The sequence below is a fragment of the Temnothorax longispinosus genome, chromosome 9 (assembly GCF_030848805.1).
Source record: "Temnothorax longispinosus isolate EJ_2023e chromosome 9, Tlon_JGU_v1, whole genome shotgun sequence".
In the NCBI taxonomy this organism is placed as follows: domain Eukaryota; kingdom Metazoa; phylum Arthropoda; class Insecta; order Hymenoptera; family Formicidae; genus Temnothorax; species Temnothorax longispinosus.
In genome coordinates, this window is record NC_092366.1 from 8,490,257 (window position 1) to 8,506,862 (window position 16,606).

Below are 16,606 nucleotides of genomic sequence, written 5' to 3' on the forward strand. Positions count from 1 at the left end.
TAATTAATCTAAATTAATCTCAATTAAAAATAAATGCAAGTAAACTTGTAGCTTTGTGTGTGCAAACTCTGAAGAGAAATAAAACAGCGTTTTTGCAATATATGAAATTTTCAATTTATAAATGCTTATTATTCTATCTGCCAATGCGAGAAAACTCTTGTAACAAATATTGCTCTTATTGTAATGAGAATAAAATGAACGCTTAACATAAAGATTTATGTAACAATTATTTCCCCTTTTTTACGACCAAATTGGATAGCCGTTAACTGGACGACCGCCAACTGAATCGCGACGCGAAGAGCAAGTTTCGCGAGAGAAGCGAGAAAGAAAACACGTAAAAAAGAAAATTGCACTACACACATTGTTTCCCTACAAATGAGCTTATTATTCAGCAATCTCTCAACCGTGTCCGAATTACCAATATCGACAAGCTGTTTCCTTTTGATTCCAAATAATATATCTTAGCGATAGTTCGTAATGTCTTGAAACTAGAAATCGATTGCGAATGCCCCGTGACGATCTTATATAGATTTTATTTATATTTCACAATATTATACAAATAATTAAATATGCATAATGTTAAATCACATTATAATTATATATTATCTAATATATGTTTTCATATTAAAATAAAAAATCTGCATATTAATTAATTTCTTATTTTATAAGTTTTCTATATGCTTCTCCTATTTTCTTCTGCCATTTACTTTACTTTTATTATGGAAATCTCTGTACAATTTGAAAGTATACTATTATTTATTCCCCTCCCCCCCAACTTATCAAAACTTCAGAGAAAAGATACCACGTATTTGAATATGCAATAATAGTAAAGACAATGTTAACGTTATTCAAATATATACGTTATGGAGCGTGCGATGTTTCAAAAATTCTATAAAATTGCAAATCGCCAAGCACGTGCCCTTGCGATTTTTAATCGAGACGCATTACAACTCGTGCAAAACGTTCCCGTATCTTGTGTTTATCACATGTCGTATTTTTATATTCACCGTCGTATTGATTGATAGCTTCAATCTCGAGAACACTCCCGCAAAAAATTCCTCGTATATGTATTTCCGATTCAATTTGCACTCCCGGCTCTCTTTCTTCCGGGAGCGGCACACGGCTCGGGGGAAACGCTGTAAAACGGCGGTGCTCCAGTTTCTCTGACTGGCGAACATTTCGCCACATCCGTGTAAAACGCGCGAAAATGTTTCGCTTACGGCAGGCAAAATGAGCTACCATTTCAGCGTAATGCGCGTAATATTTCAAGTGCGGGGAATCATACGGGGATTTTGTCAAGGAGTGACTTAATATAGCAATTTCTATCACGGAGCACTTTAATGAACTCCGATAAAATACAGGAGAAAATATCTTAACAACAACAAAAACATTTCGAGTGATCAAATTAAATAAAGCGAGATTAGAGATAAAGTGAGATATACATAAACCTAAGTGCAAATTTCTTAAGAAAGTAATATAATTTAAATCTTTTTATAATAATTAAAAAAAAGAGTTTCTAAATTTTTTAACAGACATCCGTTTGTTTTCCGCGACGTTAAATATTCTATTACACAAAATTGCACGTTGCGAAAAACTGGCGAAAGAACACGCCAAGAGGGGCTGGAGATCTCTGCTAATTTTGCTCGCAGCGTTCGGCTGCGAAATTTTTTCCGTACTACTCTCCCCAGTCGTCAGACAATGTTCTTTTATGCATTCACCTTCGAAGTTTGGTATCCAATATCGAATGAAGTTAAATAGAGAGAAAGAGAGAGAGAGAGAGAGAGAGAGAGAGAGAGAGAGAGATAGAAGAAAAGAAAAAAAGAAAGAGAAAGAATGAAAATAACAGCCGCTAATCTTTGACCTTTTCGCGAAGAAACTAACTTCCTGTCACTTGGGAAACGTATATAACGCAATATATGTTGATACTTTTGCGCGTTGCTATTATTTGATCGATTTCTATCTGTAAAAGTCGCGAGCTACCTAAATAATTCGTGAGTTTCTCGTTTATGGCCGTCATTAGGAAAGTGTTTATTTATGGCCCTTGAGTATTTTTACGCGGCGCCGCAGAGCGGTAATGGAGTCGCTCTAATTATTTCGATGCTCATTGTACAAAGAGCAGAAGCTCATTTTTTAAAAGAGCTATAGGAGCAGATTTAAGTATTTAGCATTCGAAATATTGTTATATTTCAACATGTAACATTTCAAAAAGTATATAATTCTCAAAAGAAATAGATACACGCGTTTTATACTCCATCAATAAATATATCAGTATTCCTAAACAAAATTTGTGTATTTTGTAAATCGTATGTCATGATAAAAAAGAAGAAAATAATTTAATACAATTAATAAGATAATTTCCCTCTACAAAATGCACATCAATGACATAACTGATAAAAATGGCAATTTTTCATCAGCTACATCTCGGATACATTTTACAGATAAAATCAACGGTGTTCTTATTCCTTTCTTTACACAAGATCCTTACATCAACACGATCGAGCGAAACGTTTTGATATCATGTTGAAAATGGCGTCTCCACCGATTTTACGGGGAGAGACGTTTTCCCGATAATATACTCGCAAAGATAAACACGATGGATCAACTTTAGACTTTCAGCATCGGGGATTCGACTTTATCTCCTCAAAGTCCAGTTGACTGTACAAACCATCGCGCAAAACGGCAACGAATCCTACTATCCTTCCGGGGATCACGTAGTCAACCGTAGAAACATTCAGTCCCGTAAACAGTGACAGGTCTTAAGCCAATACTACATATCCCCCATTCTGTCCAGTGAACCAAATACAAATTCTCGTATTACAGCCGTATATACCCGTATCACGATATCGATATCGCGTAAGCTCGCGGTGTATAATATGTTTGCAAATAATCGTCGCTGACAATTACCAATTTCGAAATGCTATACTCTCTAAATCTCATAGAGTGGTTTCGCCACTAATATATTAGAGTGATTGCGATAGTTGCTTCAAAAGAGAGGGTTGTCACTCTAATTTGAGTAAATGCGGGCACTCATAAGGTAGAAGTGAATTTTTCACTTAAATTTTTAGAACGGTTACTCTACCGGAGTGATATAATTTCACTCTAAAGCTATAGTTAATCACTAAAAATCGACTTTTCCACTCAAAATTGTAGAATGACATAATTCATTCCTGTATAGACGCTGATCTACTGTACTCGAAAAGAGTGCTCTTTCACTCCAACTTATAAAGCACAATTTTACTCTTTCTTAGAGTGGCAAATCACTCGAAGTGCACAAGCTCAATTTTTACTTTTCGTTACATTTGCATTTCACTCGTTTCGATATTTCACTATTCGACTTTTAAAAAGTATAACATTGTAAAATTTTCAATATTTTATATACATTTTATGTATAAAAAAAGCAACTTTTTTCAAACGTGATATAATAACGATATTCATTAAAAACATTTTTTTTTGTTAAGAAAATATTAACAATATTTGATGGTTTCTGAAGAAAATTATATTAAGCATCTTTCTCGCAACTCGACGATTCGTAAATATGAATATTAAAAATCTCTTTTGAATTTAATTTATTTAAAATTTAGAACAGGAAAACGGAATTCATGGAAATAAAAGCTCATAAAATTTACGTTCGAAGCTCCAGAGATATCGTTAATTTCGACAAACGATAGCTATACTCGTTCGGAAGACCGAGGGAAAATTAGCAGAAGTGCTGTCGGCGTTAATTTCTTACCCCATACTAAGCCATTATAAGACGCGATGCCCGTCTCTATTTCAGTTTTTCACCCACATTTAAAATTGCACAGCACTTAATCGCAAATGAGAAAAAAAATTATAATTTTATCTGATTGTGAAAATAATTATTATGCTTAAGGATGTTCTGGCTATATCTTCAAAACAGTAAGAAGTCGATAAAAATTTGTGAGATTGTTCTTTCAGTCTTCCTAATGTGCTGCAAAAAAATTAAAACAAATCCACTAAACGGTTCCTGAGTTGAAATAGCTGAAAGTTTCTTTTAAATTAAATTAAAAATACTCTGTAAGTGATTTACTAAACAATTTAAGAGTTATTTAAGTTTAAAATTGATGAAATTAACATTATCCCTTATGGAGAATCGACATTTTTGCGGTAAATATAAATAAAAACAATAAGATATTTATAAAACTTTTTTTATATGTAAAACATACCTACATCATTAATCTTGTATTTTAAGTTTCAAAACTTTTTGTTAAAATTTTTTTATTTTTTTATTGTTTAAACAATACTAATTATTTAAATGACAAAAAACCATACTCAAACTGCGAGCAAACTGTTAACAGTAATTCTTTCTAACATATAAAAAATTTTGAGTTGTTTGACATACATGCAAAGTCTTCATTTTAGTAATTTTTTATTAAAAACTAACTTTTGGCAGGAATGTATAGCCAGAACATCCTTAAAGGGGTATCCCGGTTTGAAAGGTCATAAAAAAGGTATTTTTCAGGAACTTTTTTGTAAGGAAATAAAAAACGCAAATATAACATTAAACTTTAGCATGTTCTTTTAATTTTATTTTAAGAAATATATTTTAAGAAATATTATATTTTTATTTTCTATTTTAAATAACAAAAATGTTCCTCTTTTTTATGTTATATCGTGCTCACTATATAATAGCTCGCAAAAAAAAACGCATATAGAAGGTGTAAATGATTCTAGCTGTCTAGAAAATCGACTTTTTTTACCTGTTATACCAGAATACCTTCTATAAAGAAACGACAGGATATAAATATATTTTTATTACACAGAATCGTGATCATGAGAGTAGAATTTTCAAGGCAAACCGCAAAATAGATTATAAAACACATCCAATTAAAACTTATAAAAGAATTCATATCGTTGACATTTCTCTCCCTTTTTCTATTTACACTATTCTCATTCTTCAAAAAAAAATAAAAAAAAAAATACGAATTATTAATGTAAAATTGCACTTTCAAAATGTATACAAAGTCTCACAGAGAGCCTCTCTCTGCAAAAACTTCATATCCTCTTTTGACGTCACGCGCACCGAGAGGAACAAATAGAGTCCAGTTAGAAAGACAAACGAACCCTCATTTTCGGTGCACGCGAAAATCTGCCAAATTTACCCCGGCCGATCGAAATCGTACACAAAGAGACCGGTTGTTCCGAATCTGGCCTTTTTGCAAGATTCATTGAATTCGCGAGGGAATCGTAGCATGATAACCGGATAACGAAGTTAATTGCTCAATCTGTCCAATCCATGTCGGCACGCACTTTAATTCAGGTTCGGTTACTGTGGAGCTTTCCGGGGAGAGTGAAAATTAGAGAGGATGTTTTTTCACGCGCAGATTTTTCTCTGTGCCAGCCGGTTCGTTAAGGTGGCTAATTAACGCGGATTCAAGAACCTTACCGTAGGGTTGCGCTAATTAGCATACGCGGATATTAGTGGCCGGGCTAAATATCGTACAAAACGGCAACAGTCACGAAGAGCAACTCGATTAGACGTAAACGTACTTCGAGCAATGTACAATCAATTAACAATAATAATAGCAATAACAGATTACGAATTGTAAAAAATCAATGTTTTTCGATTCGATTTCAACGTATTTTGTTTGTCAGTTGATGATACGTTTTTCTTTCTGCCAGGCATATATTTTAATGTTTATCAAATGTTTAAAATATTTAGAAAATTAGAAATTATACGAGCTTGCAAACCGATACATATAAATACAAAAAAAAAGTAAAAATATATTGACATAAACAAGCATAGCATAAATGCAATTTGTGTTAATTGTAATAACGTATACATATATACGTATTGTCATAATTTGAAATTGTATCATTAAATCTTTTCTACATTATTTCGACTTTTCTACATAATTACTTAAAAACATATAATTACCGAAAAATAATACCAGCAACAGTAGCTAAACGAGCTACTGTTTTTTATATCAAAATAAAGAAAAATTATAGTATATATTATAAAAAGTCCTGTGTGTAAGAATAAAAATAAAATGTCGCAATAACGACACAATAAATACGATACGAATTATTTTATAATGCAATTTTTTAAATTAATGCGTTTTAATTATAAATCAATAAAATCATGCCTATTGATTAATTGCCAGAGGGTGCCACATGATACACTAGGAAAGAGCCGGTACTGCAGCTGTTCTTCATATCAACGCGAATCCGTTAGTTCTCTATGGTACCGACATGATTCGTCAACAGAGATCTGTTTTATCGTTGAACGTATTCAATGCACATTCGTTCAATTTCTACTAAATAATATATAAAGAAATAATCAATTAGCACCGTACTTATTAAATTACCACGCGAACATACGTGACGTTTGGTTTCTGTCTCAAATTTTTCAATATCTAATTCTATGTATATATTTACAAATTAGAAGAAAGTTAGAGTATTATATATTTTATTTTTGTATATCTATTTTTTTTTTCGAAAACGTCATGGCACTGAAATATTAATAATACCAAATATTTGCCGAAATGAATAGAGCATATTTCGCGTAGGTTGTACAAAACTTCCGAGAAAACGTATTTTATTTTAAAAAATTGAACAAAGAAAGCGTTATATATTAAAAATGAAAGATATATATTTTCGAAGACTCAAGTATTAAAGTTAGCAACATGGTTCTAATAACATCAGAGTCGCGTGTCAAGAGGAGCGTGTAAATACTGCCTTGGCGTGCTGAAGCGTTTCTAATCTTCTCTCGAGAAAATGCTTGTGCATGCATTTTCGTCGTTCTACAATTATATACGCGAGAGGGGTCTAAGAAGATTCGCCAGTTGGCCGGATACCAACAATGTCAATGGCATTTCCGAGTCGGATTAGTGCCGTTAATGCGGGGCGAGGTCCCGCCACGAGGAAGCCCGCAATTAAGGGGCCAGACATCCTGTTTAGAGCTCACGACTCAGACCAACAGGTACCTCAACACAGATGAGTTATCGTCGCGTCGAGATGCGCGCACGGGGATATTATTATCGTTCCTCGCCGAGGTACGAGCCACGCCGCGAATAAATCCGTCCACGGCTTTTCGCCGTCACCGCGCGAAAAACCGCATGGTCGCATCTCGGCAACGCGTGACTTGCAACTCGCTCCGAGTACGTCCTCGTCGACGAAATTATACGGATTCTTGGGTAACGATCTTCAACCGGAGGTAAACTACACAACTTTGTTTCCGTCTTTCCGATTTTCACAAACAAGAATTGAGACAAGGATTTTTATGACAGAAATCAAGATTTTGAAAAATTTTCCAAGTTAATCGTAAAAATATGATTATAAATAGATAATGGAAAAAAATTAAACATTTTCAGAAGCGGTAAAAAGTTTTCAAGTTCACATTAATATAGATACAATAAAAATTTGTTTATTAATGTTGAGAGGTAAACTGGCTATTCTTTATGATAGCATATATTATTTCAACATTCTTTATAGAAACATTAAATCCACGGTTTTTCAATTTATTGCTATAATTAATATATTTAAAAAGATAATAGTATTTTTTTTGAATATTATCGTGTTCGAAATATCTGGTTTGTGTCGTATCTCGCAATAATACCCTACTCTATTAAGATTATTATACTAATAAAGTTTACTTACCTCCAGGTGAGATTTCGATACGGCCATTGTTGTCCGTGAATGGTGAACCGCTTATGCCTCGTCCTGGCGAATCTGGCGTCGAGCTGATCCAGTAATCCGCATCTCCTGGCCTTCATTAACTTCTTTGTCGCCTCGTCGATCTCCCCCGTCACGCGAATACCACCGAATTTCTGAAAATTAGAAACATACACGGGTCATCAAAATTTAGCATAATCAGCACGGAAATAAAATTTTGTTTTAATTTAAAATATCCAAAAAGAAATATCGAAAACTGAATTCATTTTGCATATTATTTGTAATCAATATCGAAAAAAAACGAAAAACACTAAGAATTTTAAAAATAAATATTGCAACAATATCAACCACTCTTTTTTATATAATTTCTTTTTTATATAAAAAAATAGCTCTCTATTTTCTATAAAATTACAGTAAATCAAAAGAATATGTATGAAAATATATGTATTAAAAATTTAATATATTTGTATTCTTTTTATTTGTAAAAACTTATACTATATCTACATATAATTGTAAGTTTTTTTTAATATAACACTCTTTTTACAAAAGTCGAAGTAAAATAATCAACAAATCTATATTTCACTGTTCTACTCGATATCTCAAGAGTTCCCTTTAGGATTTTCTTGAAGTAAAATCGCTTCCTTCAATCTGAGAAGATCCGTTTTTATCTTTTTGAACAGCGATAAACGCTTTCGAGCATTTCAACCAGAAACGCGTCCGGAATCTGACAAACACGATTATCGATAAAACCATCGAGAGACGTAGTCTATACGGATGGAGGAATCTGAACCTAAGCTTCAGACCTGAGATTAGAATGTCCGAAGCATTCCGATACGTTTCATTTCGCGTTTGAGTTTGATCCCTTCGATCAGCAATCCACTCGGAGAGCCTGGCTGCTTTCAGACAATGGTTATAGGAATGCAGACATTTTGCGAGGGAAGAATAGTAAAATATCGCTCGCTCAATGAAGATTTACATGAGAATCGAGAATAAGGAGGATGGAGGATATATAGCGGCATTTGACGAAATCCCTCAGGATATTTGCTCCATTTTCCTATTTCTTTCAACGGGATATTCCCGACATCGATTTCGCGACAGCTTCCGGAGAATCGGTCGATCGCGTTTTCGAGATAAATACGTTTGTGGAATAAAGAAAACTTCACTCCGGTAATCTCACAATGAAACCCTTTCTAATAATTCTCATGTTACTTCGAAGTATTACGTAAATTGCAGCGAGAATAATAATTAATCTAAACCAAATTGCAAGACGCTGGTGCGCAATTAAATTTTGTTTAAAAGTAGAATTAATGTCTCGATTAAAGTTCTAAGATTATACACGCAAATTGCATAGAAAATTCTATGCAAAACGTAGACAAGAGGTGTTTTATGTTTGAAATAATAAAACTGAAGATATTAAATTACTACACGGTCCCTCATTTGTTTCTTGCGGGACGATGAAATCTTATCTCTCTTTATATCATAATTTTTGCTTACCTGCAGATTTTTGATAGCATCCCTGAGTTGGTCCTCCGTCCGCAGATTTCCAGTCTCGAAATCGGTCTGAGGTAAGTAACCGAATCTCATGAGATAATTTTGCTGCAACAGAAAAAAAATAGATATAACAATAGGTATTATTAAATAGAATTTAAATAGAATTCATATATGAGAGTTAAAATTAGATACACACTGCCATTCAAATATTTGAAAGCATTACTTTTTTAAGAAAAACAAAATAGTGGTGCTAATACTTTCAAAGAAAAATATCATATAAGAAACTTTGTTGCCTGTTTTAACTATTCAACATAGTATTATTTGTTTCTAATTATTTTCCAAGAAAGTATTTCATTTAAAGAATTTCAGAATTTTACCGAATGAACATGCTATGTTCATGTTCTGTTATAAAAATTTTGTTCTTTCTTCATAACAAAACATAGCATATCATGTTCACTCAGTAATATTCTTTAAATAAAATACTTCCTTGAAAAATGATTAGAAACAAATAATACTGTATTGAAACAGACAGTAAAGTTTCTCATATAAGACATTTTTCTAATCCTTTCTCTCAAAAGTTTCTTTAAATAATCTTTGCAAAACTTCTTATACTTATATAAAATTTATGTATTATTCATCAGACAGTCGTTGAAATCGTGTCGATAATAAAAACAACGAAACACTATTCTTTTTTGTCAAGAAATGTTCGTAATTCAAAGCCGGTAACGAAATCTAATATACGCCGCATTGAGAAGTGAATTTAACCTACGTAGGACGTTAGCTCGCAAATTTACCTCTACGTTCCCGTGCGGCGGGCTGTTAATTTATGCCACATTACCGTGATTACCTGCCCTGCCGACCGATCTAATGAGAAATGCAGGTTCAGCAAGTATGCATTATCAGATCGCGCATGCGGCGCCGATTATTATGGAATGATATAATTCTCTCTCTTTCACGATTGATTCGTTAGCTGGTACGACGATTTATCGAGTCGCATGTTGATAGAAATCACGGTGCAAGGCTCGTTTCTTCTCTCTTCACATGCCGCTAACGAGCGCGAAAACGCGAACGGATCAGAGTGAAAATTATTTTGCGACACGAGATCGTTACCGTAACGAGGATAAAATCTGCACTATGTAATGCCGAGGTATATACACGTGTTCGCGTATCGCGGATGTGCGTGCAAATACAAAGTGCTTATTTACGCTTAACCGTATCGATTTATCCGGCGCGGCGTATCACGTCGGGATAAAAATTGTAGCAACCAGTTGGAAAACATTCAACACACACTCAAAACTACAAAAGAAAAAAATGTTTTTCAAAACGTTTTCATAAAATTTTGTTTTATTAACCTTTCACCTGTGTGCCAATTTTCTTTTATTACTTTTTTTAACAAACATATTGAAGTCCAGTGAAAAGACTGGCAGAATAATAAACACCGGAGAATTTTAATTTAATTCACTTGAACAACAATATCATTCTATCGACTGAAAGATTGAAAGAACATGCATTCTTAAATGCAATTAACGCGGTATATTTTTTCGATAACTGATTTATTCGCGAAAGGAAAATTTGATGGCCTTAACGTTACTAAAGCACGACTTCGTCGAACAGCCTTGTAAGTAGAATAATGCAAAAAATGCGGATAGTTTTCAGAGCAGAATGTGCGAGGGCCAAGAGAGAGAGATGCAAAGATCATAAATCCATGAAAATTCACAAACCATAAACATTCATTCGTATGCCGTGTCATGGATAGTTATTCCGGGTTAAATATTCTTTCTAGATCGTTACGTGCCTGGCCGTAAACGTTAAATTACAGGCCGCGAGATCAGGAAAGACTATTATATAGGGTTTATGAAGCATATATCATATTACGCAAAATGTAAGTTTAATATTGTACATGAACGTACTGGCTAAACACTACATGCAAACATACGTGCAAACTTGTGTGGAAGTGTAGATATGAGTTTGTAACATATGAAGCCGTAACAATGATAGACCCCGTTTCACCAGGGATTGAATAAAAAAATAACCATTATATATAAATAACTTTTATAACTTTTATAAATAAAAATTATCTGTGAACTTTTAAATCATTTCCTTTCTGTTTTGAGTTAATTTTTACATTAATATTTAAACGTTGTTGTAAAAGTTCATCTTTAAAAGTTCTGAAAAAACATATATTTTTTAAAGTTTATTTCAAAGTAAATTATAAAAATTAAAACTTATTTTAATTAATATTATTTAAGGAATTAAAAGCAGGATAGACGCATAGCAGAAAAGAACTTTTGACTTGTTCAAACCAGAATAAAAGTTTCTGTTTATCTGTAACTTTTTTCTACTTCCGAAAAGATAAAAGTTTCTTGTTTATTTAAAATTTCACGAATAAAAGTTTTAGCCTTAATAGACTTTATTTTATAAATGTTTTCAGAGATTTATTTTTTAGCAATATATATTCTTAAAGGTGTTTCTTGAGATCTTTATGTATTTGATTATGTGTTTCTATCTTCATAGCCTTTTTCATTAAGAGTCCGTTTCTTTTTGGTTCTCCTAAATTGCTAATCTTCAATCTCATTTTCCTAATTTAATGAGCATTTCTCCTGCCCAAAGTAAGATAAGAAGTAGCGTGAACGTAATTTTGCGGATTACTGGCGTGCTAAAGTCGCCGCAAATTTCGCGGAAAACGTCTGTCGAGATGACGAAACGCTCGGAAGTCTGTTAGCTGACACGTGGCGAGGTGTCGCTATCTTTAGGGGTTCCTCAAGTATCGCTCCAGACGAAGGAAGCGTCTTGTTCCCGACCGCCGCCCGCCGTCGCCCGCCACGTCGGGAACGAATTCCGATTCGTGCCAGGAAATAAAAAAGCTCACGTTCGCGCTGTTTCGATTTTCGGCGAAAAAAAACAGAAGAAAAGGAAGGTAAGAGAAAACAAAATAAATAGCTGTTCTTGGCGAACGTTCGATAAGACGGGCTCGATAAAACATGCGAAACAATTTACTTAGCTAAACCGTAACAATTAATTAATTAGATTTTAATTATTTTCTATAATGTGATAAAAATGCTGTGTCCTCCTTAAGATCCAACTGCGATAATGATAGTATCTCACATTTTCGCGGAATTTTAACTGTCTCGATATCGAAATTTCTCATAGATAAATTTACAGAACATCTTCGTGAAAGGTACGATAAAAATTGCCGAGTACAAATGACGCGAACAATTTCGCGCATCCTTAAAATCTTTCAAGTACCAGCAATAAATGCGATTTTCTCCGATGTCCTCGACAAAAGAGCCTTTGAAATCGCGGGATGTCATTAGAACGATTGATGTTCGATCCTTCTTCCCCATTCAATCTGCCCGCTTTCAGACGTTTCAATTCTGTCTGTCTCTCAAGACGCATGTATATATAAAATAATATTTATAGCAATAAAAACGGACCAAGAAAATATAAGCTGAGAAATTGTCTCGTAAAAGTTTCTCATAAAATATTCATGATATTGAAAATTTGCAATATAACAGAAACGACACTTTTTAGAGCCAATTTTTCCGGTATAAAAAATCGAATGTAAAATTATATCCATGTAATGTAGAATCTACGGGTAAAATGTTTTAAAACATATTGTTTTAAAAACATATATAGTTTTTATTGAAATTAGAAACTAAAGAATTGGGCAAAATTGACCTATATTAACTAAAAAATTATTAACAAAAATCACTATTGCCAATAATGTTCAAAAGAAAAATTAAAGTTAAATTTAAATTAGTTTTTCAATGTTAAATAATGCTTTATTCAATTAATTCTATTTTTCTTTGATATTATTGGTAATAAAGATTCTGATCTTTTAATATAATTTTGTTGTTATTTCTACAACTATTTCTCTAATTAAGTTACCGATGATAAATGTAATTAAATTATCAAAGGTTTGAAAATTCAGTGGAATACTATTAGATCAAGTGTTCTTGCCTTCACTTTTATCGCGGTTTCTTGTTTCTGAATCCCTGTACTTGTTATTATATTATCAAAGAATGATTATGGGAACAACCAAACGAGTCAATGAATCAAAAGGGGCAGGCAAGATAATATTATCGGAAGTAGACATCGAGACAACATTAATCAGTGCCACATATTAAAATATCTGTTGAAACAAGTCGTCCAACTAAAAAAAAATTATATGGAATACATATCAAGAAAACAAATTAAGCCAAATACTGCTGAGAAACTCTTTTCATTTAAACTAATTAAGCATGTAACTGTCAAAAAAATGTTTTTATACAAATATGTAAATATACCTATATATTTTTCAAAAAAAAAGACAATTTTTTTTTAAATATTAGCTTGATTACAAGCGTTTAAATGAATGATGTTAGAGAATAATATAGATAAAAACTAGAAAAATAATATATCTATTATATTTTTATTCCTAAACTAAAAATATAACTGTCAGTGACATAAAAATAAGTATAATTTTCAAAAATTTTAACATAAATTTTGTTATTATTTCTATTTCTCTAATTAAATTATTGAGGATGTATTATATGTAATTATCAAATGTTTAAAAATTTAGTGGATCAATTGCGCTCCTCTATTGCTCTACCCTAATTTCCCGTGCACCTCTTCAAACCGAAATGTTCTAACTACCTCGATCATAAAGCATCTTTTATGGCGTATTACGCGTTCTTTGCCAGTTACGTTTCGCCGAGACCGTATAGAGAACGGCTTGTAAACGCGCGAACACGCACGTGCGTCGCGTCGTCCACAAAGGGAGACACGCAAGCAGCCCGCGAAGGGTGCCCCGTTAGACTTAGGCCGTGTTTGGTCATCGAGCACGCAAGATTTCTCCCACATTGTTCGCGGATCCCCTTTGCTTTGGAGAACCGGTTGCACCGCGCACCACGTCACTGCTTGCTTACGCCGCCATTTAAGGCGGATAAAATATATCGAGGAATGTCTCGAACAAAGAGATATTTTCGGACACTCCCCCTTCTAGCTCCCCTTTTTGCCTGATGTTGGCCTTAAACGCGTCGTCGATATGTTTCCCTAGCTATAATGCGACTCCCGCATATTTCTCGTAGAGAAGTTATAATTTTTTTCATAATTTTCTCCGTGATCTTAATTATAAATATAAAGGAAAAAAGATAGGCGTGTATGAACAAACTGAAAATATCGAAAAGAAAAATATTTTGATTATCGACTTGCATTAAACTTTCTAGTACGCAGGAAATAGCAACGTGCAGGCTATTCGTTGGTTGTCACGATGAGATCATCGCAGCATGAGCGGCAAATCGTGAAACGGCCGGGAAAAGATGAATTAGAGGCGACATGAAGTTCATCTCTTGCGCTCCCCATTAAGAGCGTTATCGGCGGCACCAATGAACTCTGAAGCCGCCGAACAAACGGGCAAGGTCGCGTCGTTTGTTATTCCCTGGCATCACACAATCGCGCTTATCGGGTCGCGGTAAGAAGAATACTCACATGGTGATGAAGAAATGAAGAAAACTCGGTCACGGCTCCCGCGATAGTGCTGACAGAAGAAAAAAAAGAATCTCTTTTCCGCAGGAGAAAAGGAGAGACGTGTTTCTCGGATGGACACGTTTAGATCATCTTCGACACACGACACAAAGAACCCGCACGTCAATCTTTGGCAGAGTCGCCAAAAATTTTAGATGTTTAAAATAATGGAATATTATCCGTTCGATCAAATTGATCGATAATAATGGTGCAACAGATCGAATTCTCTCTAAAAGTCGAAGAGTGAAATATCACTCAAAACGAATGAAATGTGAGTGATTCACTATAGCTTTAGAGTGAGATCGTATCACCCCGATAGAGTAAGCGCTCTAAAAATTTAAATAAAAAATTTACTCCTACCTTATATAAGTGCCCGCATTTACTCAAATTGGAGTGATGACCTTTTCTTTTGGAGTGACCATTGCAATCACTCAAATATATTAGTAGCGAATTCTAGGTATGGAGGTTGGGGGAACGTAGGTTCAGAAATGACTTTAGGAGAAGGATGATATTATTTAAATATCTAGTGCTTGGAGTTATAATGTATGGGGAAGAGATTTGGGGATGGAGAGAAAGAAAAGAATTGGAAAGTATACGAAAGAAGTATGTAAAGTGAACCCTAAGCCTCGACTCCTGTACACCGGACTATATAGTTTATAAGGAAACGAGAATAGTAAAGCTTATTGTTAGTTCAATTGCGGAAAATAGAACAGTGGAAAAGGCTATGAGGGAAAGGGAGAGAAAATTGGTAATAGAATGTGTGAAGGAAAAAGAGAAGGAGGGACAAAAAGGTGGGGGAGAAGAGAGAGATGTTTTATAGGCAAAATGGATTTAGTTCGGAGGGGATAAAGGCACTGAGGGATTGAGAGGCAAATATAGGTCAAATAATAGAGCAGAAAGAGAGAAAGAGAGAAAGAAAGAGAGAGAGAGACTGGGGTAGTGGATGGATAGTAAGATAAGAAGCACGAAATACAACAGTGGATATAAGGACATAATGGCACAGGAGAGACCGAGATATTTGAGAGAAAAAGAACACAAAGAGAGCCAAAAGTTGATTGCGAGATGGAGGTGTGGAAATGAAAAGGAAAAAAACAGATTCTGGACGGCAGTGGAAAGAAAAAACTGTCAGATATGTGAAGAAGAAGAAGGAACAATTGAGCATATACTGACACATGTAGATAGAGAGAGTAGGATTAGTGTGAGGGATTTTTTAGCAGAGGAAGGAAAGTTAGTGAATGTAAAATGTATGAAAGAAATAGGAAAAATGAGAGAGAAAGGGAAAAAGAATGGATAAAGGAGTGAATGATAAGAAGTAATTGTAAACCAAGTCCCGGTTTTAGGTTGAATGGCTAAACTGAATAAAGTATTATTACTTACTTGTTAGTGACGAATTCACTTTTTCGAAGATTTTGAGAAAATTAATCTTAAAATTCAAGAACCTCGGAAGATATTTATAGACTCGAGGAGTTCGTTGCATATCTTATCGCAACCTTCAATTATTATAATATATCAAAACGATTGCTTCTTAATCAGAAAATATTCTTATCGCGACCGCAATCATAATGGGCACAGAATTACAAACGTGGAGATATCTCTCTCTCTCTCTCTCTCTCTCTCTCTCTCTCTCGCTCCTTCGTAGCTTCAGTTTCGGTTTTCTCACGAGCGCGTGAGGAACGTACGCCAGTTACTTTACTTATGACGGCAGAACACAATACTCTGTTCGCGAGATGCACAGTCGCGGTCGGATGATAGGCCGTCTCTTGGAAAAGTCTCTCGCCTTTGTGTCTATAAGACAGAGTGTGTACGCGCATGCATATCCACGTGGGCGTGCAGAAGGAGAGCGTTCGCCTTTGATGTCGTCCGACCATTCATTTGGCCTTCCGTGTTTAAAGGAACGAACGGGCAGAAACGTGTCAAATTTTTAGTGGCATTACATTTCAGCGAGGAACGAATTACAGATTTCTATGTCCAATTTCGT

The 16,606-nt window shown here is 34.2% G+C and overlaps 1 protein-coding gene across 2 annotated transcripts in view; it reads right to left on the bottom strand.

Moving 5' to 3' along the window:
* Mmp2 (Matrix metalloproteinase 2) overlaps positions 1–16,606 on the bottom strand; it is a 204,108-nt gene that overhangs the window by 115,934 nt on the left and 71,568 nt on the right. For both annotated transcript variants that reach the window (XM_071789611.1, XM_071789612.1), the window contains exons 3-4: positions 9,127–9,228; positions 7,618–7,787 (exon numbers count right to left, since the gene is read on the bottom strand). In XM_071789611.1, coding sequence (XP_071645712.1) covers positions 7,618–7,787; positions 9,127–9,228 — 272 coding nt within the window. The remainder of the gene's footprint in view (positions 1–7,617; positions 7,788–9,126; positions 9,229–16,606) is intronic.